At 44.1% G+C, this 22,105-nt stretch overlaps 1 protein-coding gene across 5 annotated transcripts in view; it reads left to right on the top strand.

Annotated features, from left to right (window-relative positions):
• The window catches only part of Cacna2d3 (calcium voltage-gated channel auxiliary subunit alpha2delta 3), an 873,532-nt gene that overhangs the window by 451,422 nt on the left and 400,005 nt on the right, over positions 1-22,105 (top strand). For all 5 annotated transcript variants that reach the window (XM_078038406.1, XM_078038403.1, XM_078038405.1 and 2 more), the window contains exon 11: positions 3,138-3,251. In XM_078038406.1, the coding sequence (XP_077894532.1) occupies positions 3,138-3,251 (114 nt within the window). The remainder of the gene's footprint in view (positions 1-3,137; positions 3,252-22,105) is intronic.

Here is a 22,105-nt window from a genome sequence, read left to right as displayed (position 1 = left end):
AATGTTTTAAAGTAAATAGCTCCTGGCAGCCCCTTTCTTCCATTCTGCATTATTCAGATATCTTCATTTCTCTCTCTTTCTTTCCCTTTGTTTGGGAAAGATTTTCCAGAATGTTTTCAAATGAGTTGTATGAACAACAGCTGAAGGGCATCCTGATTTTCATTCCTCCTGAGCGTCTATAACCTGGAACATACATCACTTATCTTTAGTGACTTGCTGTGGGGCTTATTCCCTGCTGCAAAGGCTGTGTGATGTGAAGCCTCTCCAGAATAACCTGTTCCCAAGGCCAGGTTACAAGGTGGCTTTTTTCTTACTGCAGTAGGAAATAAAATGCATTACCATGAGAGTCTTCATGGGAAGGAAGGTGGGATATTTATTGACACTTGGACATCTGGTTGAAGGTGGATCTTGCAGTGAGGAGAGAAGGGCAGAGTCTTGATGAGGTTCCAGTAAGTACTGTAATGTTGCCAGGCGCAGTGGTGCATGCCTGTAATCCCAGCTGCTCGGGAGGCTGAGGCAGGAGGATTGGAGTCAAAGCCAGCCTCAGCAATGGCGAGGCACTAAGCAACTCAGTGAGACCCTGTTGCTAAATAAACTACAAAATAGGGCTGGGAATGTGACTCAGTGGTCAAGTGCCCCTGAATTCAATCCCTGGTACCCCAAAAATGAAACAAAACAAAAGCCCTGTAATATTATTGTGGAGGATTGGTGGACACACACGGGAAGATTTTGAGTGTAGGGATTCAAGGAGTCTCAGGGTGTAAATTTCTTTTTCTGCTTTCTGTCGAAGAGTTGATACATCTCTCAGGAACTTCTTGGAATAAGCAGGGCAGTTATTTGCAACTTCTATCTTCCAGCGAAGAGCTTTGTGGAATAGTAAGACACGGTGATAAAGACAGTAGAATGGAAGTCATTGGCCAACTCTGTCATGTGATGGCTTTGGTTTCCAGGTATTTTTATCTACTAACATGGTGGCATCATAAGCTTTGTGTGCTGATAATTCAGGGCATATGTTTGGTATAAGTCATAGCAGTGGCTCTTATGGCCAGGACTAAAGTGAAGCAAGTGCCTAATACATAGAATTTAAGGAGTAGTCACTGTCAAGGTTGTAGCCATAGTACTGATACATGACTCTGGAACTCTGGAAAGGATAGAGAGAGGAAGAGGCAGGAGAAGGAAATTAACGTTTGTGGAGCCCTACCATGCACACCACATCAGTCTCTTTTTTGTTATTATAACAAAATACCTGAGGCAGGGTAACTTTATATAGAAAAGAGTTTTATTTACCTTACAGTTAGGGAGACCCAAAGTCTAAGATCTAGGGGCCTCATTGGATTGGTCTTTATTGAAAGTCTAATGACAGATGATGGCATCATGGCAAAAGTGTGAGAACAAGAGATGGTATCTTGAAACTGGAAGCCAGAGCAAGACTAAAGGTCATGCTCACTCTTACAATTTGTTATTTTGAGAACTGCCCACCCACCCACCCACCCACCCATCCATTCATCCGCTCATCTGCCCATTCATTCATCCACCCATCCATCCACCCGCCCACCCACTCATCCATCCACCCACTCCCCATCTATTCATCTAGTTATTCATAGTCCAACTCCACATCAGACTTCTAAGTGCATGAACACTGGGTGCTACTAACTTCAACTCATAATGCTTTTTTCCCCCCCTCTCTGGTTCACTAGTGGCCATCAGCAAGGCCAAGAGTAAATTCCATCTTTCTACAGTGTCATTGGCCAAAAGATTGTACACACTGGTCATGCTCCTCCTTGGTGCCTCTGCACTTAGAGTTTGACCTCTTTCCTTCCTCCTTCTCCCATGTAGGCACTTCCTTCAGGTATTATTCAAATGTCACCTTTTCAGTGAAGTCTCCCCTGACTACTTTTTTTTTTTTAATTGTTTATATTTACATATGTCATGGATGGACCTTTATTTATTTATTTATGATGTGGTGCTGAGAATCAAACCCAGTACCTCACACATGCTAGGCAAGTGCTCTACCACTGAGCTACAACCCTAACCCTTCCCTGACTACTTTTTAAAAAAATTTTCCCTTCCCCTTTCCTATCTCCCTCTGCTTTCCCCCCTTTTACCTCCTTATTGTCATTATTATCAAACATACAACATGGTTTATTTATTAATCTTGTTTTTTGTATGACTCTCCAAAGAGAATATGAAGCTGCAGGAGATAAGAGGTGTTTGTGTGTGTGTTATCCCCAGCCCTATGTGGGCACTTAGCAAATCCTCTTAGAACAAATAAATAAAATTTTCAGGTTATAAAGGAGGGAGTTTTACTCCTGAAGGTTTAGGATTTCCTCTGTGTTCCCCAGGCCTCAGCGTTATCATGTAATTGTAGGGTTTTAAAGGACATGGTATTACTTTGAATTGCACCACTAAAAGCATTCATTAAGGGAATTTTTCACCTTGGATTCAAGGGAGGGACACATTACTCAGCCAGCTATGTTTGGTCACTCTGGATCATCTTCAAAAAGACGGGGAACTTTTAAAACACTAGGGAAAGGTGGAAGTTTTAGGGTTTTGCACACCATTGCACAATCTTGGAATTTCAGCATCCCATACATACCAATGAGTGAACTAATACAAAATGTTACACGTGAATAACATTTATCATTAACAACCCCCTAATTAAGGAGTGCTAAAGCTTCTCATGTAAATTGTCCTATTCCTGAATTTATTCTCTATTTGTCCTTGAGGTTATTTTATGGCACATTGTCTGCCCATCAGACCAACTCTAAAGAGCCTCCTTTAGATTTTGGAAGATATGTTGCCTCTCTGACATCCTGCTGCCTGCAGAATGTGCCCTTAAATCTCCTTGTGCCAACTCCTTTGGGCTTGTTTTCTGAAAAGTGGTCCATGCTTGAAGATATGAGAATTTTTCTGGGCTACAATTTTTCAGAAATCTTTCCAGGGTCTGCCTTTAGTTCCAATCTGTCAGAGCAACCATGGTGGTCCGTAACAAAAAATTTATCCTGTAGGTCCTTCTGGGTGGTGCACAACGAGCTCTTGCACTGAGAGATTTCCCAAACCCTCCTTGTGCCCCTGAAGTCTTGACGGTACCCACAACTCTGATGTGTATTTTATTTTGAGCTTATTTCTGTTTGCAGTTCAACCACACGGGACAAGGAAGTATCTGCAGTCAGGCCATTATGCTCATCACTGATGGGGCAGTGGACACCTATGATACCATCTTTGCAAAATACAACTGGCCGGACCGGAAGGTAAGTGGATGCCAGAGCCATCTCCATGGTGGAGTCTTTATCATCACCTTCTGATTGTCTTCAGATGAGTTGTCCCGTGTAGGCTTCATCTCATAATGACCTCTGGTTTCTCAGCCCTGCGTTTTTTTGGTCGACCAAAGCGGAATACTATGGCTTTCCTTGTTTTCAAAATGAAACTGTTTGGGAAGAGAGAAGAAACCCGAAAAATTATGTTTAACATGTTCAGTGAAAAGATTCCCTGTGAAGAATGCTCTGTTCATATCGGACAGCCCTTCTCTTTATTTTTATTTACCGCCTCTAAAGGCAGAACTGCTTGCTTGACCCTGAACCTACAGAATGGTGACATCAGCCTGATGGGCCTGAAAATGTCTCCTTTATGAATCGTGTTTCTATAGTTCCTTCCTCCACCCCAGTACCACCTAGATGGAACCTTCTCTCCATCTCTCAAGGCTGCCTCTGCCTCTTTACAAAACTCTTCTGCTCTCTGTTCTAATCTTTCTTTGGTTTCCAAGTGGACATATTTATTTATCTGGGGGTATAACATGCCATGGTGCCCCTGGATGATATTCATATTTCTGAGTGCCCTAATTCAGAGGTTCCTTAAGCTGTCAGCTTGTCTGAGCTGCCTGAGGAGATGTCTACTATTATGAATGTCTGGCTCTTACCCCACACTTGTGGAACTGTTATCTCTGGAGATGAGATGCTGTAATCCGTGTTTTAATGAGTTCCACTAGTAGGCACAGGTCAGTCAGTTGGCAATTGGTCATCACTGTTTCACTTAAATGGTGGAATTTTAACAGAGGGAAGAGACCAGGCAGCATGGGATGTCATTCTGGGGTATCACGAGTGCATTTTTCTGTTCCATGAGATATTACCATTTTTCTGACTATTTCAGTCCAGGTCAAGCATATTCTGCTTTGTTTATTTTGCATATTTTATTTTGTGAGAATTGAACTAACCATATACACTCGTCCAAAAAGAAACAGAAGACAAACGATAGCTGCACCCCAGCTGTATCCAGGGAACACGTACCCTTGTGGGAATATGAGACGGGAGATGTGGCTCCTTATTCCCTTAGTCATTCTTGATGCACAAGTCTCTGATAACACAGAACACAAAGGCATAAGTTTGTATCCAGTACTATAAGCAAGTCCGGTGATTAAAACTATATGTATTTTTGTACAAAATGGTCCCCAAATAGATCCAGCTCCTTCTCCTGGTGTTTAACTTTGGAAATGGCCACTGTCTCTGAAGCTGGAGGGAATGTGGCTAGGCTGAGCTTACTGAAACGTCTTTGGGATTTTGACCTGGCATCTGCCCAAAGGACAACCAGGATTAAATGTGGCTCTCCATGAGCACTAAGTTTAGGACACAGACCTTGGATAAGGTGGAGATTCATTCTTGGATAAGGTGATTTTAAACGCTGGCAGCATCTTGAATGATGATCCCCAGGGACAGTCAGAGGTGAGAATTAATTCCTGATAAGCATTTGTGATGTGAAGGGAGAAAGATGCTGGATACACTTTGCATTCCTGCACCACATAACACAGTTCCAGGTTTGTGGCAGATTGTAATATACAGCTTTGTGGGGTGGCCTAGTGACTGAGGAGACTAGGTGAGAGACCCTGATACTAGAAAGCAAAAAGAGGGCTGTGGACATTGTGCAGCCAAAAAAGAATGTTCACAGGTAACATGACATCTCATAGCACAGTGAAGGTCTTTTGCATTATTTAGGACTATATTGGGGGAAAAAAAACAAGAATTGAAGAGACCTTTTAGTAAGCAATTCATTTAACAACAAATGTGGTTACATCACACACATCTCACATGCCTATTCCATGAATCTCTCCCATTTGATAATACTGGATGGACAGCAATCTCCCACAAATGTTAGCCTTTAAACATTCTGTTCTTACTTGTAGAGAGGCATAGACTGGGGGATGCAGAGTTCTAAATCTTTAGATGAAACACAAATTTCAGCAAGTCTTTCCGGATGAACAATATTGACTTTAGGCCAGGTTTGTTCTTGGATTAAGTGGAGCGAGGGTTCTAGAAATGAAGCCGTTTCACTGCTTATAAAATATTATGAAGCAGAAATAGGTTTCTTTCTGTAGCAAGAGGTTCTTTTTTTATTATTATCATAAATGGATAGCATGCTTCCTTCCCTTCTGCCCCATCCTGGAGAGTTCCATGACATTCATATACACTTCCATTCTCTTCTTTATGAACTTCCCCATGAGGGCATAGGCAATAAATTTGCATAAAAACCCAATATGATTTAGCACTGTGATAAAGTGAGATGATGGGGAATGCCCAGGCAATCATCTTTCTCCATTACGTTGAATGTTAGCAGTTTAGTAGGGGGGTCATGTCTGTCATGCTGTAGTTGGCAATCTCAAGACTGTAAAGTAAAAATGGGAAATGGGTTCAGGGGAGGAAAAAAAAAAAGAAGCTTCTAAGGATGGAATCTGATTCCCATCAAACAGTGGTTCTGAAACTTGAGTGAGCCTCACTATCACCTGGAGGGCTTGTTCCCATACAGCTTGCTGGGTCCCACCCACCCTGGAGCTTCTGACTCAGCCAGCCTGGGTGGGGCTGAGAATCTGGGTTCCTAATAAGTCTCTGGGAGACTTCGATGCTGCTGATAGGGGAACCACACTTGGAGAACCACTGCCAGAAGAAACAGCCCAAGGAATCTGGTTTGGTTCTTGCATGGGGTTTGCCATTCTTGCTTCGCTCTGTTAACCAGTGCAAAGACCTGTTCCCATGGTCGAACCCAGGGCACTGGTGTGTGTTTCTTGGCCCACACTCTGTTTAGAATACTGTGAATTGCTGGTCGACATTTACAAACCTGAAGATACTATATAAAAATTTAATGTCTTAGTTTCTCTCATAATGGGGTACAGCTGGCATTTTGAGGTTTACATTCCCTAAAGCAACCAGTAACTGGAGCTGAGAAACAACTGCTCCCCTTTGACGGCCAATGCACACTCTTTGTGGTCCCGATCCTCATGTCTCCCCATCATTTCCTCTCAGCCTATGTGACTCACGTGCTTTACCTGCCCATAGGTGTGAAGTCCCTGAACACTGCTCTTGATTAACAGGTACTTACTATTTGGCAAGCAGGGCATGTGTTTCTAGGCACCAAAGATTTGCTCCCTTCTCTTACATTGGCTCTAAGTCTTCCCTCTTCTCCTCCTGCCAGAACCTGCCATATTCTTACCCCAATCCTAAATTGCGGACTCCCTAGGAATTGTCTTAAGGGAGGTATAACTTTGTATTCAATACTGTCAGTGCTTCTGGGCCTGACTCTGATGATCTTCCTCCTCCTCCTCCTCTTCTTCTTCTTTGTGAATCTGTGATAGGTTCCATCTTTCTAAACAACACCTTGCAACACATCCCAGCCCTGCCAAGGAGTGGTGTAGAAAGCCTTGGGAAGATTCATGACTCCTGCCCCGTAGGGTATGTGTCCAGTGTGATCTTTTTACCTTGAGTGTGGACAGAACCTGTGATTTACTTCTATCCAATAGAATCTTGTGAAGGTGAGGGAATTTTTCTCCCTGGTAGTTGATCCTTGACTAATGAAAAGGAATATTGTAATTATATAATAAATGTTCCCATACCGCTTGCTGGGTCCCACCCACCCTGGGGCTTCTGACTCAGCCAGCATGGGTGATTCATGACTCCTGCCCCATAGGGTATGTGTCCAGTGTGGCCTTTAACCTCATACCCTTGAAAGAGGGGCTGGGGTCCCCCTGAGGACAGACACACTTTCTTTGCTGGTGATGAAGTCACAGTTGTTTGGAGAAGCCCATGTGGCAAGGAGCTGCAGATAGCCCTAGAACCTGAGGGTGGCCTCCAGCCAACTGCCAGAAAGACAGCTGGGCCCTCAGTCTTCCAGGCACAAGGAAATGAATTCCTCCAACAATCTGAGTGAGCTTGGAGATGGAGTCTTTGCCAGTCGGTCCTCCAGATGAAAAGACAGCCCTATTAACACCTTGACTGCAGCCTCCTAAGACTGCAAGCAGAGGGCCCAGCTAAGCTGTGTCTGGATTCATGACCCAAAGAAACAGTGCAGTAACAAATGTGCATTGTTTTGAAGCACTACTTGTTTGGTAATTTGTTAAACAGCCATAAACAACAACAACAACAAAAAAAAAACTAGTATAAGAAGCAAGGAAAGAAAAACACTTAGCAATGCTATAAAATATCCCCAATTCACTGGGTTAAATAACAGTAAAGTATTATTGCTTGTGAGTCTCTGGGTTAACTGGGTGGTGGTTCTGGTCCATGAGGCATCAGGGGAGGTTGATAGCGAAGCTGTGTTAGGTTGGAGCTTGGCCAGGCTGCCTCCCTCTCCTTGGACTGGCCTCTAATTCTTCAGGACAATGCTGTGTCCATTCCTTAGTACAGTGGCCTGGGTTCCTTATAGTAAGGCAGCTGGGCTCCAGGAAAGGAAAAATAGATGGAAGTTGGGGAATCAGGCCGGAGGAGCACTTATGAGTGTCATTTTTAAAAGCTCCTAACCAGGGCCTTGCTGAAGGCAAATGCTTAATAAAACATTTTAGAGTGAGCTGGAAGAGGAAATGCATGATGGGTGACTTAACCACGAGTCTATGAAGGAGGCCTCGTGATTGTGCAATGTGTCCCTTGCCAGCATTTCATTTCTGAGAGCAGAAGTGAGGAGCTCTTTATTCATTTATGGGATGCCATTTACTTTTGCTTAATATCCATTGGTTAGTGGCTTAACAGTAGCTCTTACACATTCGGAATAAAATATGAACTCCTCCATGTGAAAGGCGCTTATTCCAGAATCTGCTCAAGAATGAAAGCTGCATATATTTAAATAAGGAAAATAACTGTACCTGCCACCATGCAGTTATTCTTCTAATTTAGAAAGAAGAAAGTCATGGACTTACTTATTACTTATTTCCTCCCCTCTAATGTGTGTAAGAGACATGTGCTGGATAGATAGGTAAGAAAGTGATCAGTTACGTGATGTGAAGAAATGATTTGGGGCCTAGCATGGTGGCACACACCTGTAATCCCAGTGGCTTGGGAGGCTGAGGCAGGAGGATCACAAGTTCAAAGCCAGCCTCAGCAAAAGCTAAGCACTAAGCAACTCAGTGAGATCCTGACCCAAAATAATAAAAAAAAAAAAATTAAAAGGGCTAGGGATGTGGTTCAGTGGTTAAGCACCCCTGGATTCAATGTCTGGTACCAAAACAACAACAACAACAAAAGGTATGGCAAACTGTGGCCTGTGGGCCAAATATGACTCTTACTTGTTTTTGTCACCTGTGGATTGTGAAGGATTTGTACATTTTTAAATGGGGGGAAAGAAGAAGAAGAAAAAGAAGAAGAAGAAGGAGAAGGAGAAGGAGAAGGAGAAGGAGAAGAAGAAGAAGAAGAAGAAGAAGAAGAAGAAGATTGCCCTCATCCATTTGTTTCTGTATTGTCTTGTGGCTGATGGTGGGGCTGTGACTGAGCCTGCCTAGCCTGCTAGGCCTGAAATATTTACTATTTGAGCCTTTAAGGATATTGCCAACTCCTGTTCTAAAGGGATTGTTGAAGAAGTTTAGACCAACCCATGTGTGGCTGAAGGTCATTGAATCACCTGCAGTATTTTATGCATCAGCCGAATTTAATGGAAGAGAGCAGTAACAATTTCAGTTTCTCTTTCCATCTCTTCTGTGTGATTGAACTGCACTAGCCACAGAGTAAGTGGTGGAGGGGTGGATGCTCCATGGCAAATAGTTCTGTTTATGCTGGGGCTGCTCTCCCCCAAGTGCTTAGTGACTTTTGCTACTTTTCTGACTGAGTCTTCCCTTCCCCTCTGGTCTCCTTCAGACCTCTCAGGGCTGGGTGATGGGTTTAGGAGAGGAGCTGGAACCCAGGGTCTGAGATACAGGATCTTCATACATGTTAAACTTGATTGCTCTTTGAACTTGATAGTGGCCTAGGTGTATGGCAGAATGTCATAGGCATCAGTCACTGGGCGAGCAGAGGGAATACCCTGGAGAGAATTAGTCAGCTTCTTTGCAAAGACTCAGGAAACCAGAGATTCCCAATCTTAATTCGGGCTGCTATGACAAAATACCTCTGACTGAGTGGTTTGTTACCAACAGAAATGTTTGCTCATGGTTCTGGAGGCTGGAAGCTTGAGAACAGGGCATCAGCATTGCTGAGTTTTGTTAAGGGTCCACTTCCGGTGTGCACACTATTGACTTCTTGCATCCTCACATGGTGGAAAACAGAATGGGAAGGCTCTCTTGTGGCTTTGTAAAGGGCACTGATCCCATTTATGAAGACTCTATCTTTATGACATCATCTTATCCTAATCGCCTCCCAGAGGCCCAAACTCCTAATATTGTCACATTGCAGGCTAGGATTTCAGCACGTGGATATGGGGAGGATGCAGACATTCGGTCTATAACACTCCCCGAACACAAATAAATCGAAATCTCTATAATTCCTATTACTGTGGGGGCAGGATCAACTTACCCATGGATTAATAAACTTCATTTTGGTTTGAATTACCCTTCAGGGGGTAAGATTTGACCTGTAACTCTCAATTTAACAGATGGCATATTAACTCGTTTTTACTGTAGGTAAAAATGGGGATACACTGTCTGATGTGCAGTGTGGATAATGGCCCATTTGTACCTCCTAGAGATCACCACACAATCCAACCTTCATGTGGTTCTATGAAGAGCAAGAGAGGCAATTTGGAATGTTCTGTTTTCATCCTCTCCATTCTCCTAAACTTGTTCAATAAGATAATATTTTAAGATTATTATTATTATTATTATTATTAGTGCCAGGGATTGAACCCAGGGGCACTTAACCACTGAGCCATATCCTCAGCTCTTTTTTAATATTCTATTTACAGACAGAGTCTCACTGAGTTGCTTAGGGCCTCACTAAGTTGCTGAGGCTGGCTTTGAACTTGCCATCCTTCTGCCTCAGTTTCCCAAGCCATTGGGATTACAGGCGTGTGCCACCACACCTGGCTTAAGCTTATTTTTTTATATCCTAAATTTATAAAATAGACTGATAACAACTAATTTTGGATGCTGAGAATCAGGTACTATTTTAAATGCTTTATGTGTATTTAATTCTCACAGAAACCACATGAGATGGGAACTATTATTATCCCTCCCTTTCTTTTTCTCTCTTTTCTTTTTACCAGAAGAGGGAACTGAGGCCCCAAGAGTCTTCATATCTGATTCAGAGTTCCACCCTGTGCATTGGGCGGAACTGGACAAACAGGTCTCCACAGCCAAATGCTGACCCTGTGTCTTAAAGCAGGATGTGCACATCTTGAGAGTGAAGTGAAATAGGTCAGAGTGTCTGTGTGCAATAGGTACATTTCCTTGGCCTTCTTGCTCCCAAGTACAGGATGATCAGAGTCTAGGATTCTGTCATCTAGGACCCCATCAATGCTGCAGGCACAGAGCAAGAGGAGAGCAAATTGTATGGCCTCAGGACCAGACATGGTGTGATTTCCCTCTTCTAAAAGGACAGGAACTTCAAAGGTGGAAGTTACTTCAGCTATGTGTACTGTGTTTGATTATCAGTTTTCTGAAGATGATGGTAGCCGAGGGGTCCTTCTAGAGCATGCCAGGGCTCAGGGTTTTTGGAAGATCCTTGGTTACCTGGTGGGGCCTGCAAGGAGGGGACAAAAGCAGCTCTTGGTTTGGAAATAAAGGGAAGCCCTGGGTCATAGCATGGTTTGGGGGTTGTGGCTTTGGAGCACTTTTGAAAACCCCACTGGGAATGGTGGAACTTTGAGTTGATGTCCTGTGTACCTCCAAGATGGGCTCTCCTGGGGGTTTGCCCGGGCAGGCCTTTCCCTTAAAATAATTAGAAAGATAAAGCCTCAAGGCTAAGGCAGCTCTGGCCCAGTGGCCTTCATGGTGCTGAAAGGTTATCTCTGCCTCAGAGCCTTTCAGGTGGTTTTGCAAAGCCTAGGAATCCCCTTTCCAACTCTACCACCCTAGAAAGCAGAGTTTCTGAGCTGGGTTGGGGCTTATCCTTTTAAGAACCCAATCCTTAAACAATCTTAAGCAATTTGGAAGGGTCCTCTGCCCCTGACCCCAACTACATTGTTCTCTTCTCTGACTTTCAGACGCTTTCACAAAGCTTTTTTTTTTTTTTTTCTTTCCTTTGAGCAGATTGAGAGGACAAGGGACTAGCCCAAGATCACAGGCAACTTGAGAAGGAGTTAAGATCATGGGTGCTTGTATGTGTGTGTGTACATGTGTGTGTATCTCAAAATGCCCCTCCCATACTCCCCTACTGACTGTGTCTATTGTTCATCACGCAGAACCACATGAATATAGAGGATAAAGGATGGCAGGGGCTGTTGGCTGAGGAAATAGAGGGAAGGGGATCATCATGCGGGTAGTTAAGTCATGCAACAGGGATTTATTGGGGTCTCATTGTGTTCCAGGCTATTGTAACAGAGCCCAGGAATGTGAGGTTAATAAAACACCTCCCAAGAGACCAAAAAGAAATAACTGAATACTAGTAATTGACAAGTGACAAGGCCAGTTAACTAGAAATTACAATAAATCATTTTTCTATCTATCTATCTATCTATCTATCTATCTATCTATCTATCTATCTATCTATTTTGGGTACTGGATATTGAACCCAGACTCCAAGGGCAATTCACCACTAATCTACATTCTATGTGCATTTAAAAATTTTTTAAAATTTGAAGACAGTGTCTTGCTGTCTTGTTGAGGCTAGCTTCCGACTCACAAACCTCCTGCCTCAGCTTCCTAAGACGCTAGGATTACAGGCATGTGCCAGTACACCCTGCTATGATAAATCTGAACGAGACAAATGTGAGTGTGAATCAGGGAGGGCTGTGGTGGCACCTGTTATAGACAGGGTGACCAAGAAAGTCTCTGGGAGGGGGGGGCGTGTATGAATGAAGGGACCCCATTGCAGACAGTGTTCTGTTAGGGGGATGAGGAGAAGTCGGGAGTAAAGAGCTGGATGATGAGCAGGTGGCTGGAGCCTGGGAGATTAGGAAGACAGGCAGGGGCTACCACCTCTGGGCTTCGGTGGGCACAGTAAAGAGCTGGGATTGTGATCCAGGGGTAATGGGGATCCAGGGGAAGCTCTTGAATGGGGGAGAGACGTGAATTTCAGAAGTTCTTTCTGGCCTTTGTGTAGAGAATCAGCCAGTGAGATTAGGACTGGGCCCTATAGTTTTAGTCCTAACCATCTTCCTCTCTGACTTCAGGCTGCGTGGTGGCCTAGGTCATAGATTCTTACTTCCTGTCTCCTGGAGCGCTGCTGTTTCTAGCGGCTATTTTATTTCCAGGCTTGGGTGAGTGGGTGCTTTCCTCTGTTCTTGTTTTCCTTCCCTTCCACTCCCTCTTTCCCTCTCCCTGACTGGGAAGCACATTCTGATCTACGAGTTTGGGGTGAGTCCTTGCTGTTACTTGATTTTTTTTTTTTCAAGAGTGATAAATCCTAAAGCCGTCTTAGGGAAAACATGGAGAACATTCATTTCTCATGGTCAGTCAACGGTGTGACAGGGAGAAGGCATTCTCAGTCACCGTGGGAAGAGCTCTGGCAGCCGAGGAGAGAGTGGAAATGGTTCATTGTCTCCTGGTTCATTTTTAATTACTTCTTCGGTATTAGACACCCTGTGACTCCAGCAAGAAGAACGTGACAAGACAAGTTTAGAAATGAGGCCCACTGAGGCGTGGCCGCTGCCAGGCACTGAAAGATCACATGGAGGCAGGGGCTGGAGACAGCTGACTGGCACCTTCCCTGCTGCGACAGCTGCTGTTTCTCTTCCTGGACTTGGTTGCTGGGACCTTGGCCTCCAGCCAGGTGCTGCTGTCTACAGAAAGCAGGTGATGGAACGGTGCACCTTCCCACCAGGTCACCTCCATCATCGTCCAGAAAATGACTGTGCAAATAGCCTCCCTGCACAAGGGGAAGAGTCACACCCTCTTAGCTCACAATCCATTAGGACTCAGTTCCACCCTGTGGGCAGCACTTCCATTGCCATGGCTACTCCCATGGTACAGGTGAAAGAATGAGCCCCAGAGCCCAGAGCATGAGACCAGGAAGTCCCTGTGCCCTGTGTTCTCACATTGCCACCCATCGGAGCCCCCCCAGGGGTTGTTGATAGGGGGAACTTTCTAAGAATGTTTCTTGGGTTCCATTCCTTGCAGTCAGAATCCTGAAATCTGAGTGCTAAGAGGTGGCTTCTAAAGTATATTTCTCGAGTTATGCAGGCTGTAGGGTCCCCTCTATGGCTCAGCAAGGAGCATCTGGACAAGCTGGAGTACCCTGAGAAAGGCCACTGGGAAGTTATGTCAGGCAGGGCCCAGTCAGGGGCAGACAGCCACTGGTTATTTGAGCACAGAGAGTTCCCACGTTAGGAATTGTTAAGCAGGTCTTGAGGACTGCAGGGGCACTAGGGGACTCTCGATGTTGTGAAGCAGCAACTTGAGGGAACAGCGCCTGCAGGAAAGATGAAGGGAAGAGGTTATTAAGAACATTTGGATGCCAAGAGAAGATGGCTGTGGTTCTGGGGCACAGACTTCTAAGGAGAGCCCGGTGGCCAGTAAGTGCTGAGGTATCTGAGCTCAGAAGAGGGTCCTTTGAGGCTGAAAAACCACACTTTTGAGATGAGAGTGCTGGGTCTTTGAGAAGGATGCAATGGGTCTGATTCTGTGCATGTCATGATAACTACCACCTGATTTTATTCTCTGAGTTTGCTAGAGCAAAGCACTGGGGATAAGGAGCCAACAGGGAGTGCCTTCCTTCATGCATGCAAACCTGCCCCCCAACCATTGGTCAGACCCTGGGGCAGATCCTAGCCAGAAATAGCTGGCCAAGCAGAAATGTGGTTCACACAACCCTGGCCCCAGCCCCACCTTACAAAAACTTGCTGGATTTGGTGCCAAAACACAATAGCTTATTAGCTGGCATACCCAATAATAGCTAGAGGCTTGCCAAATAAGTTCTGCATTTTTTGTGAGCCAATCGTATGTCAAGTTCTTATTCAACCCTTATTTCCTGGGTTTTTATTCCTCTTGGACTATTAAGTAGGCTTCTTGCGGTATGGGTGGGGGTGACAGGGCAGTGCTACCTAATGGAAAAAGGGTGGACACATTTCTCCATCTATAAAATGGGGCTAATTATGCACACCTTGCAGATTTATTAAGATTAAGCAAGACGGGAACTGGAGTTGTGGCTCAGTGGTAGAAAGCTTGCCTAGCACCTGTGAGGCATTGGGTTCCATCCTCAGTACCACATAAAATAATAAATTGATTAAAGGTATTATGTCCACCTACAACAAAAAAATTAAAAAGGAAAGATAAAAGTTTTTAAAAAAAGATTAAATAAGATGGTGTGTTACCAAGCTCAGTAATAGACGCATGATGGACAATATACAATGACTGTATCGTTCAGTGTTATTACTGTGATCTTTAGCTACTTTCATTGCTCAACCCCCCTCTGTTATAGTTAAAATGCTATTTTACTAGATGAATTCAAGATGGTGTAGCAATATTTTTTCAGATGTGGGCAATAGAAAGTACTCTTTTATCCCTGAATATGGATTAATCTTATGTGGTGTCTTGGTTGACTTATAAGAAGATTAAAGTATTCAGCTGCATTTTCAAAACATTTCCAGGCTTTTCCTTATACCTGTTTCATGAATTAAAAAAAAAAAAATACTTGCCGTAACCTTTTTATCTAAACTTCTGGCACCCAGCAAAATATAGTGGGAAATATTTGACCATTCAAGTATTAGGAATTATGATAAATAGTACCTAGTGTTCATCAATTTGGAAGAGTGGGAGGGAAGATGAGCCTTTGGGATTAGTGAAATATAAAAAGGATGTGTGACATGGAGTATCGTGTCTGTGTCACTTATCACTTTTCTAGAGAGGTGGTCAAGGCTCAGATTGCCTGGGTGTCTATCCAAGCTTTACTATTTCTGAGTTTGGGGCATTGGATTAGTGATTTAATCTCCTTGGGCTGAAGTTTCCTCATTGAGAAAGTGGGTTGGGGAGTAAGAACCCTGGCGCTCTCTTAGGGGTCTTGTGGGGGGTGGGTGCACATGTACAAGTCCTTAGAGAAGAGGATTATGGTTCACAGGATCCTGGACCAAGCTCAGCAGGTACATCTGAGTAAAATTCCTCATCACCTGTGCTGCTGTGGAAACAGAATGTCTTCTGTGCACACTGGGCACAGGAGGTTAGGACATGTGAGTGAGACACTTGGTGAGTTTCAAAACAGGTAACTGGTTTAAGCTGCTTGACACTATTTTCTTACCTCATTTGCTCTGTTGGCAAAGCTCTCCCCTAGGTGGACAGAAAGCCTCACAACTCCCTGATAGCGAGAGATCATGGACTGTAAACTTGCTGGACCCAAGTCAAGGAGATCTGCTCTCACAGAGACTCCTGGCTTTGGGGAGCCAGAAATGAACCAGCAACCACCCAGGAGTGCTGGTGGCCACCTCATTGACCCCATCATTTGTGTTCATTATCTTATTAGTTGACTTGTTGCCCACTTCCTTGGTAGGACAGGATAGAAAGTAGGATGCAAGTGAGGGAAGAACCCCTCCCTGCCACACACAGGCTGTCAGGAACATGCCTGGTGTATGGGGAGGCAGAGGCCCACAGGCCTGGCAGCCAGCTATTTCTCCACCCAGCCACACCCAGCTTATGTTGCAGCCAAACCCTATTCTTGCCCTATTCTCAAATGTGTTTTGCCAGAAGCAGGCACCTCGTGGCCCCTTCCCCACACAGCAGCCAGAGACCTAATTTGATGTATTTGGGCGTATGTATACACTTACATTAATCATGACCACAAACCAGGTGAGAAACATTCATTTCCACCAAAAGTTTATTGAGACACACCTTCTTGCCAAATTTTAAGTGCACAAAACCTTATTGTTATAACTAGAGAGGCACTACATTGTGCAGGGCATCCCTGCTATGAACTCTTCTTGTGTGACCACAAGTGGTTTAAACTTGTTTATCATTCAAAATGGGTTTAACATTTAAAATTCCCCAGTCACACCCTCCTCCGGCCCCTGGTAAAAACCCATTTTATTGTCTCCTTCTATACCTTTGACTATTTCAGATGGCACATGTAGAAGGAATCTTTGTTCTTCTGGAACAAATCTTTATTTCACTCACATGTTTTCCTGGTCCTTTGGAGTTGTTGCAAATAGTAGGATTTCCTTCTTTTCAAGGCTAGATAATAGTCCCTTGTGTGTATAGATTACATTTTCTTTTTGTCCATTCTTCTGCCTGTGGTTATTTGGGTTGTTTCTGTATCTTGGTTACTGTGAATAATATTGAACCAAACTTGGAAGTGCAGCCAACTCTTAGAAATCCTGATTTCAGCTGGGTGCAGTGGCGTGCACCTGTAATCCCAGTAGCTCGGGAGGCTGAGGCAGGAGGATTGCGAATTCAAAGCCAGGCCCAGCAACTTAGCAAGGCCTTAAGCAATTCAGCAAGACCCTGTCTCTAAATAAAAAATATAAAAAGGGCTGGGGATGTGGCTCAGTGGTTAAGAACCCCTGGATTCAATCCCCAGTACCCCCCCCAAAAAAATCCTGATTTCAATCCCTGTGGATATATACCTAGAAATGGGATTGCCATACTGTTTCTCCATGATGACTGTACTAGTTTACAATCCTATCATCACTGGTCAAGTGTTCTCTTTTCTTGAAAACACCCATTTCCTTTTGTGTTTTTAATAGTAGCTATCCTAACAAGTGTAGGGTGACATCTCATTGTGGGGTTTGGCATTTTTCTGATGATTAGCAATGTCTACACCTTTTGGCCATTGAATATGTCTTCTTTGGAGAAATGTGTATTTCAGTCCTTTGCCCACTTCTTAATTAAGTTTATTATTATTATTATTATTAATTTTAAAATTTGTTTTAGTTATACATGACAGTAGAATACACTTTGATATATATATAGTATAATTTTTCATTTTTCTGATTGTTTTTATTATTATACTAATAAGAGCATTATTCGATATTGAGTGTTTGGAGTTCATGATAATATTTTGAAAATTAAACCCTTACAGATATGTGGCTTGTATGTCATTTAGATATGGTTTGGATTTTCTTAGATATGACACCAAAACTAGAAGCAATAAAAATATAAATAGTAGTACCTGCATAAGTAGTACTACATCCAACTAAAAAGCTTTTGTTACAACATAGAAAACAACCAACCAGGTGCTGGGTGCACGCCTGTGACCCCAGTGGCTTGGGAAGCTGAGGCAGGAATCATGAGTTCAAAGCCAGTCTCAGCAATTTATGGAGGCCCTAAGCAACTTAGCGAGACCCTGTCTCTAAATAACATATAAAAAAGGGGTGGGGATGTGGCTCAGTGGTTAAGCACCCCTGGCTTCAATCCCTGGTACCAAAAAGAAAACAACCAATAAATGGCAAGGCCAGCTATGGACCCGGAGAGAGACCTTTTGGAAACTGAAAGCAGATGGTACCAATGAGTCCTCCCCTCTCATGTCCTGCCCTGGCTCCCCACTCTGTGCTGAGTTCAGGGCAAAGTCCCATCTCTGGTCAACAGGGCCTAGCCCCATGGGTGCTGGTTTATCTGAATTGTCTCTCAGCGGCTGTCCTGCCCTCTGCTTAGCCCGCTGTTGTCATGGCTACTTTGGGGCATTTGCTTTCCTGTTCCTTCTACCTGGATTTTATAGGTTTCTCCATTGACTCACTCCTCACTTCCTTCATGCCCTGGCTCAGATGCTGCCTTTCCAGTGACTTCTTCCCCAACTGACTGATTTAAGGTCCCCCCTGCTTCCGGCCTCCGCTGTCTCCCAGCTTTCCAGTTATTGATGGCCCTTTTCACCTGCAGTGTATTAGGTAGCGATCTTAAGGAATTATGTTGTGATTGTCCTCTCATCCACCAGAAGCAGAATCCTGAGAGCAGGGCAGGGTTTCTGCTTTGTCTATTCCTGTGACCCAACGGACTGTGAGCCTCGGAGCCTTCCCGAATGCCAGCTGAGTACTTTGCTGAGCTCGGTGCTAGCATCACCTCATTGATCCTGGCAGCACTTTTATGACTTAAATATTTACAATCTGTCCCTTTTATAGGCGAGAAAAGGGAGTTGAGAGCAGGTTAATCAACTTGACTCCCAAAGCCGTGGTATTATAGCCTGATCCCCAGCTCCTCTGCTGGTCTGAGACCCTGGGGTGGACAGGACCTGCCTGGGGTTTCCCTGTTGAGCTCTCTTGGGGATGCAGAGTGCCCAGGGACTCGGTGACAATTGCCAAGAAGTGTGTTTTGAATTCTAAATGGCGGTGGACTAACTTTTAGGACCACTGCCATGGTTGGACAGAATGACCTTGGACAGTAAAGTCTTCCAGGGAAGGGATTTCCCAGTACCTTACTATCTCTAATACCACCGATCATGGTGGTGACGGATAATTGGTATCATAATCTCTGCAGCGTTTGTCTTCCCTGGGACTCACCTAGATGGGTTCCTGATTTTTTTTCTCCTACAAAACATAATACCTAACCCTGTGTCTGACACATAGTAGGTGCTTAGTAAACATTTATGGGAGCAAGGAAGAACAAGTAGATTTGGATCAAGGCAAAGTTTCTGCATCCCTGCTGCAGTAAATGAATGCTATATGCACAGAGAAATAGGATTTATCTTTTGAACTTGATTCCAGCAGCACATCAGGAAGGATTCCCAATCCCAAAGCCTGACCATGAGCCTTGTGTCTCTTGGTACTTAATGCTTTTTCCACATTGCGAGATCTTCATCCCAGAGGAGACTTCTACTTCCTCAGCTAACATTTTTGATAGAGAAATTACCTTTATGCCTCATAAATGAAGCTCCTACTTCTAGTAGATTCTGAGAAATCTGATACCCTCCATAGACTGACCCTTGTATTCCCTCTTGAAACAGCTGGGGATAAACCTAAGGCTCCTGATGCCAAATATTTTGGCTATCAACCCGTTATGCAGCCGGCTACTCTTACCTCGATCATTTCTATAAAAACTATGAAGGGAACAGATTTATAGGGCTCTGTGAGTGTGTTCTATTTCTGCAGTCCCGCACTCTGCGCCTGGCTCCTTTCAGACCCTTTGCTCAGCCCAGAGCCTCCCACAAGAGCCTTTACGCCCTCTCCTGGGATCTTCACATACAAGTTGAGTTTGGTTCATTGTTCACTCTTCCATAACATAAAAATAGATTTTATTCTATTCTCTTCCCTCCTTGGGGATTCCTATCCAGAAAAGAAAACAGCAGAGGGCAGTGACTAATGGGCCTCTTTGGGGGAGACTCTTATGAGCCGCATGTTCACTGTCAGACATGAATTTTGCAGCCTGACGTGCGTATTTGGAAAGAATAGAGGCCTGCGTGGAAATCCGCGCTGGAATGTGAACCTAAAGTGAGCTGTCGAGGGAGGTTTAGCTAATGGCCAGGAAGCCTCCAGGGGGTGGGGGTGGGGGCCTCAGAGCCGGGGAACAGATTTTCAAAGTGCCTTCTGATCCAGGGAATGCTAGCCTGGCTGGAGGCCGGCATCTGGAGCCCTTTGGGTCAGAAGCCTGAAGTTTTGGCCCTCTTGACTCTTGCTTCTATGAGTCTGACCCTCGAATTCATGGAAACTGCAAGGCTTTTAAGATTTGGATTGCTTCCGTTTTTTGCTTTCACGTGATTTGTTTTGAGCCTCCATAGGACAGAGAGAGAAAGTGATGAATTTAGAATTTCAAAGGACACTGTTCTGCATCAGAACTCAGAACGGAAGGATGTCTGTGTAAACCAAGGAGACATGAACTGAAATGTGTTTTCTCCCTGCAGAATAATTACCCTGTCTCCTAAAGTATCAGTTCCCTCCCTTCCTCTTGACTTAGGAAAGGGTTGTTTTTTATTTTTTAATTTTTATTTATTTTTTTAATGAGCTCCTTATTAAACGAAAGTTCCAGCCTCTTTAAAGAAAAAGAAAAGACAAAAACAATCCAGGGAGTCCCGTGAAGCTAGGGTTTGACAGCTGGATCCGTGAGAGAAGGAGAAAGGGATGGAGTTAAGATTGTAAGGTACAGGTTTCTGCTTCTGCCGCTTGTAGACAGAATGCTTAGAGATCCCTGCACTGGTGCTACAGATTCACTACCACAAGTAAAGAGCCGACATAGTGGTCCATCCAAGCCTCCAGGACATTCCCAAAGGATCAGCTGTTTGGCTCACAGAGATGTCTCACAGATCAAAGTTTGGACCTGCACAGTATGTTTTTAATATATATTCATATTCACATATCTTTAGAAATATGTATATATTAACATATTCACGTATATGTTTAAGATATATGTACATATTCACATATATATTCCCACAATACTAAGATACTTATAATACATATGTGCATATATATCATCAGCAAAGTATCCCCTGACCACCGTTTCTCTTCTTGCTATAGACTTTTATCATACCTGCTATTTTTTTCCCCCTGATATGAGGGATGGAATCCAGGGGCAATTTACTACTGAGCTAACTGAGCTACATCCCCACCCACCCCCCTTTTTTTTAATGTTTTATTTTGAGACAGGGTTTCTCTAAGTTGCTAAGGCTGGCCTCGAACTTGCAATTCCCCCAGCTTAGCCTCCCGAGTGGCTGGGATTATAGGCATGGGCTACCACGCGCCCTGCTCCACCTGCTCTTTTCCTTAAAGACACCATCATTTATGTTTAAAGTCAGATATTCACTTGAAGTTTCTCCCAGTTATTAACTCTTTGTGCACCGTATGCACACATGTCCCTCTCATTCGTCAGTATATACCCTGCATTTAGCTGTTAGCATTTAGTAGCTGCTTAATACGAGACTGCATGTCTGCATGTGTGTGTATGAATGGGTGTGTGTGTCTGTGTGTGCCTGTGTGCATGCACATGCATGTGTGTGTGTAAATGGATGAATGATGAGTAGGGTGTGGATAAATGGATGGGGGGGATATGGGGACGAGATGATTACTTTAATTCTCTGTACCACTGAATACTGAACACAAAACATGTGCTTTTAGGGTTGAAAAGACTCAAACCATCATGTGTGGGGCCTGACATTCCCTTGATTGGCTCACCTGTGATCCCCAGAGGCTAGGCTTATTGACCAGAACAAAGAAGAATGTAAAGGGAGTCTGCTAACAGCCTAAATGCTGTGCATGGTATCCAGCAGGGTTTAGGCACTAAGTGCTTACCTGGAACAGATGTGAAGGGCTTAGGAAGGCCTCTTAGACAGAAAGCTAAGAGTTCCCTTAGGGGTTGGCAGCCCTTTCTGGACCTCATCCTCTAGACGCCTCTCCCAGCCATGGCTCAGGCCCTCCTGCACCCTCAGGCTCAGGCCAGCACGGGCACTGCTTCTCTTGCCTTATAGCTTCAAGGCCAGGAGCTTGCCACACTTCCTTCTCTCCTCCATTGCCACCGGACTGATGTCTGTGGCAGAATGTGCAAGAATATTTAGAAGAGACAGGACAGAGGAAATCATTTCTCATTGTTCCTTCCAAAGTGAAAACCTCATAGGCGTAACCAAGAATTCGAGTCTTAAGTTTGAAGGAGACAAAAGCAGAGTGTGTTGTGGCAATTTAGCCTTCAACTGTATGATCCAGCCCCTCCGTCTCTCTCAACTTCTAACTTGTTAAATGGCCTTGCTCATACATCCTTCCCAGTTCTGTTGCAAGAAAAACAAAAGCATGTGGTAGTACCATTTGATCCACCGACCAGAAAGAAAATGGGAAGAAAATCTTGAGGCAAGAGAACAGGATGAATGAATCAGAATCTCCAGTAACACCCTGAGAATATGAAAATGTTTAAGAAGGACTCTTGAGAACT

The sequence above is a fragment of the Ictidomys tridecemlineatus genome, chromosome 2 (genome assembly GCF_052094955.1).
Source record: "Ictidomys tridecemlineatus isolate mIctTri1 chromosome 2, mIctTri1.hap1, whole genome shotgun sequence".
Taxonomy (NCBI): Eukaryota; Metazoa; Chordata; class Mammalia; order Rodentia; family Sciuridae; genus Ictidomys; species Ictidomys tridecemlineatus.
Note: the sequence above shows the minus strand (reverse complement) of the source record. Positions and strands in the feature narration are given on the sequence as shown.